The sequence below is a fragment of the Galeopterus variegatus genome, unplaced genomic scaffold (genome assembly GCF_000696425.1).
Source record: "Galeopterus variegatus unplaced genomic scaffold, G_variegatus-3.0.2 Scaffold5218, whole genome shotgun sequence".
NCBI lineage: Eukaryota > Metazoa > Chordata > Mammalia > Dermoptera > Cynocephalidae > Galeopterus > Galeopterus variegatus.
This window is the reverse complement of record NW_007731329.1, coordinates 63,928-72,051: the sequence shown is the minus strand read 5'-3', so window position 1 is coordinate 72,051 and position 8,124 is coordinate 63,928. Positions and strand designations below refer to the sequence as shown.

The 8,124-nt window shown below is 39.9% G+C and overlaps 1 protein-coding gene across 2 annotated transcripts in view; it reads right to left on the bottom strand.

Annotated features, from left to right (window-relative positions):
- Nucleotides 1-3,832: 3,832 nt before the first annotated feature.
- LOC103604539 (chromosome unknown open reading frame, human C2orf44) overlaps nucleotides 3,833-8,124 on the bottom strand; it is a 7,306-nt gene continuing 3,014 nt past the window's right edge. Inside the window, exons 2-3 of one of the 2 annotated variants that reach the window (XM_008589115.1) lie at nucleotides 5,734-5,851; nucleotides 3,833-4,252 (exon numbers count right to left, since the gene is read on the bottom strand). In XM_008589115.1, coding sequence (XP_008587337.1) covers nucleotides 4,101-4,252; nucleotides 5,734-5,851 — 270 coding nt within the window. In that variant the 3' untranslated portion in view covers nucleotides 3,833-4,100. The remainder of the gene's footprint in view (nucleotides 4,253-5,733; nucleotides 5,852-8,124) is intronic. The other variant, XM_008589116.1, reaches the window with a different exon arrangement.

The following is an 8,124-nucleotide window of genomic DNA, read 5'->3' as shown; positions in this document are numbered from 1 at the left end:
CATGGAACTTAGCAGGAGTGACTCCATTTTGATTTTTAGTCTGGTCTGCTGGGCCCTAGTGCAGGAAGGTAGTCCAAAACAATGTCCTCCAATCACTTTTATTTAACAGCTCTAATCATTCCCTAATATAGCAATTAACGCTGGAACAAATATGGATTTTCAAAACATGCATTATAACAGAACTGAGTATATATGTGTGACTGTATAAATATATAAAAATCCTAAATGGTCCCTGTGATGTAATAAGAAATATGTATTTGGTCTCTGCCCCAGTTCCTGGTACAGAGCTTCTAAGACCCTTGTAACTTCCTGAATGATAAGAGAGAGGAGCATCTTTTATTATTCATAAGCCCCTTTCCAACATATGAGTTCATGCTAATGAGGTGACTCTCGGAGGATGTGGGCTGGCTGCCAGAGGAACCATCCAGGTGATTAAGAGGTTAGAACTTTCAGCCCACTCCCCTACCTCTGGTGAGCAAAGAAGAACTGGAGATTGAGTTAATCAACAGTGGCCAATGATTTGATCAATCATGACTATGTAATGGAGCCTCCATTAAAACTCCAGACAAATTGGACCTATATACCTCTTCATCTGGTTGTTCATTTTTTTTTTTTCTGGCAGCTGGACAATATGAGGATCCAAACCCTTGACCTTGGTGTTATCAGCACTATGCTTTCCCAAGTGAGCTCACCAACCAGCCACCAAACATCATTCTTAATGGCGAAACAGTCCCTCTAAAATCAGGAATAAGGCAAGGATGCCCTCTGTCACTGCTTCTATTCAACACTTCATCAGGGGATCTAGCCAGTGCAATAAGATAATGGTATAAGAATTAGAAAGAAACAAAATTGTCATTATTTATAAAATGACATGATTGCCTACACAGAAAACTAAAAAGAATCTACAGATAAATTATTAGAACTAATAAGAGTATATTTAAGCAAGGTAGTTGGATATAAGATTAACAAAAATTGGATTTTTTTACAGCAGCAAGTTATAAAACACAATTTAAAAAATATATTATTAACTGTAGCAACCAAAAATATAAAGTGCCTAGGAATAAATCAAAAAAGGTATTGAAAGACTCCTGCTTCTGGCCAGGATAGATTAACAGAGACCAGATCTAGCCTCCTGCCTGAAACAACAAAAAAATGGACAAAATATAAGAAACCAGTTTTCAAGACAACAGGCATCAGGTGACAAAGGAGTCATAAAAAATGAGATGAGGGGGCCGGCCCGGTGGCGCACTGGATAAGTGCGCCGCTTGGGAAGCGCAGCGGCGCTCCCGCCTGAGGGTTCGGATCCCACATACAGACCGGTTCCCGCTCACTGGCTGAGCGAGGCGTGGGGGCAACACCGAGGGTTGCAATCCCGTTGCCGGTCCCCGGTCCGGTACGGGGGCGACACTGAGGGTTGCGATCCGTTGCCGGACACGGAAAAAGACAAAAGACAAAAAAAAAAAAAAATGAGATGAGGCTTTATGCCTGCCTTAGCTTACTGCCTTGAGTTTCCAGACCACAGTGCAGGGAACCATTTGGAGCCCACATATGTGGTGGTGAAACTCCTTTTTATAAACAAAGAAAGGAATGAATAAATGATAAAAACAACACGGGAGCAACACCGAGGGTTGCAATCCCGTTGCCGGTCCCCGGTCCGGTACGGGGGCGACACTGAGGGTTGCGATCCGTTGCCGGACACGGAAAAAGACAAAAGACAAAAAAAAAAAAAAATGAGATGAGGCTTTATGCCTGCCTTAGCTTACTGCCTTGAGTTTCCAGACCACAGTGCAGGGAACCATTTGGAGCCCACATATGTGGTGGTGAAACTCCTTTTTATAAACAAAGAAAGGAATGAATAAATGATAAAAACAACAATTAAGACATTAAGTTATCTCTGAGATGGAGCTATGGAGACAGGGTCAAGGAAGAACATACAGGGAGTTTGAATGATGTCTACTGATGTTCTGGTTCTTAGGTGGCGGGTGGTTCATTTTTAAGCCTTCCTCTACTTTATATATATATTGCATGTATCAAATAATACCCATTCAAATTTCAGAAAAACATGAGTGCAAAATGGACTTTATAATTATCTTTGTTTATGCAAAATATTTTCAATATAACATTAAACAAAAATTTAAAGAATTTAGTTCTCCTTTCCCTGTCTCCAAACCTAGCAAGTACTGAATTATTTTCTATTGTTCCAATGACTATAATAATAGCAGAGGCCAAGGAAACATCTTTTATATGAGAATTGTCATGGAATCAGATTTGTTGTGAAGCAACAATTTATATTCTGGACTGTCCACCAAAAGAAGAAATACAAAGACAACAGATACATATATATAATCAAGGACATTTCTCTATACCAGCAATAATCACAAAGAAAATACCACCAAAACATTAAAACAGCAACAATAGCCATTAGTAATTTTACTGAAGACTCACTCACAGAATTTTGACCTGAGAAATGGTGTTTATAACATACACATTGAGGCACCCACACTAATCTTACTTGAGGGTCTCCTAGTCCCCCCTTTAGGTTTCACAACAGTTGTGACTTCATTGTACCCCAGATATTTCCTTGGCAAATGGAGCCAGGCCTCCACCTGTCCTGAGCCACCACTCTCAGGCAGCTGATTACAGACAAGCAGCCGCAACTTCCATTATCCCAGCAGCTGTCTAATGCATTTGAACCACAAAATGGACCCTTACTTCTTTCCTAGTCCAGCTCTTTCTCCATAAACTGCAATAGACAGACAGGAGTCTCCAAGGGCACAAAATATTTTTTTTCCAGATAATTTTAAAGGAAAGAGGGAAAAAAAGTGTATGTGCTAATGGACCTTCTATGGCTGAAACAATTTATCTGCAGATATGCTCTGTCTAGCCACACACTGATCAATTTGTTATGCTGCAATAACTGAAATTGGTGATTCTGTCTAAAGGCAGTGAGAAATGGTGTGTCCATCTGAAGGGAATCAGGGTTCTTTCCACTATACTAAATTGGCACTGGCACTTTAGCCCATAAGTATAATAATCTGTACTTTTAAATTCCTCAGATTCAGTGAAATTTCCAACTTCCTGAAATACTTATTTTCACAGATTTTATGCTGGTCTCTAAAATTTGAAAGGATGGAAAAGAAAAATAACAAAATTAAAGTGACAAGTTAACTACGAGAGCTGATGACTGGGAGAAAAACAGGAAATTTTTCTGATCCCCAAACTAAAAAGAAAATAAAACCATCTCACAGAGAAAATTATGAGTGGCAATAGCACAAAATCATGCCTTAGGCCTTGTCTGTACTTGCCACTGTACTAGTAGCATCAGCACAAGCTCAAGTGGAATCCAGAGGGGTCACATCACTTGAAATTTCATTCAAAATATGCACAGAGCCACTTTTTAGGAGCATCTGAACCTTTGTCAGCCAGAATTTTTTAAGAAAGCGAGAATTGGGTTTAAATCCTGGGAGCGTCAGCCAACATCAGAAGTACTTTCTGTTCCAGGTAGCCCTGGGAGCAGAAGTCAGTGGGTTTTTGGTCTTCCTTTAAGCTTGGCTGATTCCTGCCGGTTTGAGGTTTAAAAGGATATGCTGGAGCATATGCTTTCCAGCAGCACTCCTCACCCTCATCTTTAAGTCAAGAAAAAGACCCATAACAATGCTGAGGTATCTTTTAAGTGCTCCTAAGGCTGCTATAATGCAGCTTTGGGCATGGCCTCAGAAAGGCCATAAAACACAAGCCATATGGCACCAAATACTGTTTTGTTCTGGGAATTCTGCCCTTAGACAAAACCACACAGTCATGAATATATAAACAACCACTTTCTGAGCCATCTAACAAAGACTGAGCTCTGCTACAGAGCACTGAGCCACAGCCCAGGGGGAAAGTGGGAAAAGAGGCAAGGCCAACCATGGCAAGTGCTTCCCCTGAGTGACAAGGCGGATCTCACCGGTGAGAGTCCACAGTGGAGGAAAGAGACTATTTGTAATGGTCTTATCTGAAAAGCTACACAGCAAATACCCTGCAGATACCAAACAATACTGCTTAAATAGTTAGAATAGCCAGTGGTATCTAAACTTTGGGCAGTACGGTCTCTAAAGATTTCAAGGAACAGGATCCAGACTGCAAAAAGGGGAGTCTCTGAAGACATCTGACCTGGACAAGATGCCATCTCTTATGATTATTTCCTGTGTGGCTGTGAAAATTAATGGGATGAAGCCCTCGCTGTCAGCAGACAGAAGAATCCAGTGGGAGTCTGCAAAGTAAAATAAACACATGGGCAATTTATGATTTCTTATCTTGTTCTGTAAAGAAAAATATGCTATAAATGTTTTTTTTAAGTACAGAAATAAGTAGTTGATGATATTTAATGTGATCCTCATAAGATTTTACAGAGAATAGGGATATGGAAGAACTGAGCATTATTTACGGTCAGGTTATATGGCAGGAAGAGGATGTTGATGACTCATACCCACCCAAAGTTGGTCACTTAGGCACAGCTAGAGACATACATCTTCACCCAGGCTAGGCACTTATCATTCAGTGCTATGCATCTGAGCTTTTGTGAGCACACATGTGCACGTGTTAGGGGTTGTGTGTGAAAGGACGCTACCTTATCTACATGCTGTTCACCAGTTTCTCCAGAAACCATGTGAAGTTGAGAACAGTCTATGGAGAAACATTCTTTATTGTATACATCTATACCAACCTCTACACACCTAAGGACGCTGAGCTGACCACAGCTAGACTAGAATGGCCCAGATAATCCTGAATGATTTGTTCCAAGGTAACCTAGGGGCCACTAGCACAACACATGCTTGGACCTTCTCTGTTTCTTTCAAGTCTAATGTGTCTCACCTTTTGATCCTGTGATTTCCCTTCTGAAAATCTACACTCCCAAAAATAACACATAAAATATGCAGAGGTTTTTTTTTAGTGTTATTTATAATGAAGAAAAATTGGAAACAAGCTAAATGTCAAAGAAAATATAACAAAGTGAAATACGGTACACCTCAGAATGGAATATTAGCCCCACCCATTAAAAATGAGCAAGTATGAAGCCATAAATGCATGTGTCAAAATAGAAAAATACTAATGATGCAATATTAAGGGGAAAAACAATGAAACAATATATTATGTTCAATGTGGTGGCTACAGTTATAAGACTAAGGTCTAAGAAAACGACCATGCTCTACATCTGACAACTCAGTCCCTTACCATCCTTCACATCCCCATGTTTGCTCATTAGAACGACAACTCCTTTAAGAAATATTCTGCAGGGAACACTTACTCCATTACACAGAATGAAGAGTTGCCTGATTCTAGAATTGCAATAAAGCCAATTGAGCAATTGAGATCTTTAAACTTAAAAATAAAAACCGAAAAAACATTCTGCAATGGTGCTATCTTTATGTTTTAGTGCTATAGGCACATATGAGGTTATGTTATTTCCCTGCAGTTGTTATATACTGCTTTATAACTCTTTTTTAGTTTTTTAATGTGTACATTTAATTTTTCCAGCTAGGCTGCAAGTTCCCTAAGGGCAGAACCCATCTTTCATGTGTTTTGGTACCTATAATAGGCCTGGGTATACAGTAGGCAATTAATAATACTTGTTAACCATCTAGTGAACCACTGAATTGTTGTTACACCTCATTTTCATTACTAGTGGAAGTTACAAAATAGATGGTGGAAGGAGGGAGTGTTGTGTAGAGTCAATTTCTGAATTTAACCTACCATGCAGCATTTCAATGAGAGAGAGGCCAAAAGTCTGCTGAACTGTACTGAGCTTTAGTTTGCCATCGCAGAGAAGCATTGCTCTTTTTTCAGCAACAGGACCTGCATAAGAAGGTTTCTTTGAATAAAAAATAAAAGTTGTTAAACTGATTGCAGAAGCAATGGAGTTAACATTTCTTCTTTTTTTGGCAGTTGGCCAGTACGGGGATCCGAACCCTTGTCCTTGGTGTTATAACACCATGATCTAACCAACTGAGCTAACCCATCAGCCTTTTTCTTAAGAATAGAATGTGTAAATAGTTTCTGAAAATCCTTATAACCACTATCAACTAAATTTTAGTTTTAAACGAGCTCTTTACTGAATTATTTAACACAACTAAAGGATCAGAACAAAACACAACCGCTAATTTACTGCTCCTTTTGCTCTACTCTTTCCCCACAGTTACCTCATTATCAATAGGAACTGGCTTTCCTGGGATATGACTAAACAGCACCATAGGAGGATGGATAGCAGCCTGAGCAACACAATTTGATGGTGAGGAACAACTGCTTGGCTCCTTTAGATATAACTAGGAAACTTCATGCTTTTTTTTTAGCAGCTGGCTGGTACAGGGACCAAAACCTGGATTTTGATGTTAGCAGCACCACACTCTAACCAATCGAGCAAGATGGCCAGCCCCTCACCTCACGCTTTCTTTATTGGGGAAAAAATGTCAAGAAAGACTGCCCTAAGTAGTGGAGTAGCAGAGGATTTACATAAGTAAAATAAACAAACTATGTTCAAAACAGAAAAAGTTCAAATGAAAATAAATGATTTAAAAAAAATGGGGGGGACAGCTGGCCAGTAAGGGGATCTGAATCCTTTACCTTGGTGTTATCCTAGTGAAATTTTAAGAAGTTATTAATAATTAAGTCATCTTTAGAAATGGTTTCTTTTTTTTTTCCTTTTTGTCTTTTTTACTGACTGGCAACGGGATCGCAACCCTTGGTGTTGCGCCCGCACTGCGCTCAGCCAGTGAGCGGCCAGTCTGTATGTGGGATCCGAACCCTCGGCGGGAGCGCCGCTGCACTCCCAAGCGGCACTCTCCAGTGCGCCACCGGGCCGGCCCAGAAATGGTTTCAAATAAGGGCCAGCCCATGGCTCGCTCGGAAGAGTGCGGTGCTGAGCACACCAAGGCCATGGGTTTGGATCCTATATAGGGATGGCCGGTTCGCTCACTGGCTGAGTGTGGTACTGACAACACCAAGCCAAGGGTTAAGATCCCCTTACTGGTCATCTTTACAAAAAAAAAAAAAAGGAAATGGTTTCAAATATACCTAGAGAAAGAAAATATAAAAATTTTTAGTTCTAATTTAAGACACATTGAGAGCAAAGAAAAAAAAAAAAGACACATTAAGAGCCCAAAGGTATACCATAGATAACACCAAGGTCCAGGGTATGATCCTGTTACCAGACAGCCACCGAAAAAAAAAAGGAAAGATAAAATACTGTAAGAAAATCAAGACATTACATGTACAATAATTTCTGTAATATACAAAAGGGCTGGCCGGTTAGCTGAGTTGTTTAGAGCATGGTGCTGATAACACCAAGGTTCAGGGTTTGATTCCTATACTGGCTGGCTGCCAAAAAAAGAAAGAAATCTGTAATATACAAAAGCCTTTTATAAACTTATAACCCAATAGGAAAAAATGAGTAGTAGGCAATTCACATTGAATTAGCCAAAAAACATACTCAAATTCACCAATAATAAAGAAAATACAAATTAATAAAGATGAAATAACACTTCACACTGATCATATTGGTGAGGAAAAGGAAAGTTCATATGTTGCTGGTAGACATGTGATGATGCTTTATTAAATAAAAAATCTTTAGGGGCCAGCCCGTGGCTCACTCGGGAGAGTGAGGTGCTGATAACACCAAGGCCCCGGGTTCGGATCCCATATAGGCATGGCCGGTTTGCTCTCTGGCTGAGCGTGGTGCTGACAACACCAAGTCAAGGGTAAAGATCCCCTTACCAGTCATCTTTTAAAAAAAAAAAAATCTTTGAAAGGCAATCTCGCAACTCTATTAAAAGTAGAAACACAGATACTCTTCCAATTTACGCTTCCAGTTCTGTGAACTAATCAAAGAGAAATAAAGGTACTACTAATAATAGATACATATAAGAATACTATTGCAGCACTATTTGGAGTGGCCAACAACTGAAAACAAAGTGAATGTCAGTCACAAGGGAATGACTGAATAAGCAGCATACTCTCAGCATGAAGTAAAGAGTGTACCATATGACCTCATTGCTGTAAAACAATGACAAACCACCCCACACATATCTATACATCTATGTACGAGGGGTCTTCAAAAAGTTCATGGAGGGGCCGGCCCGGTGGCGCACT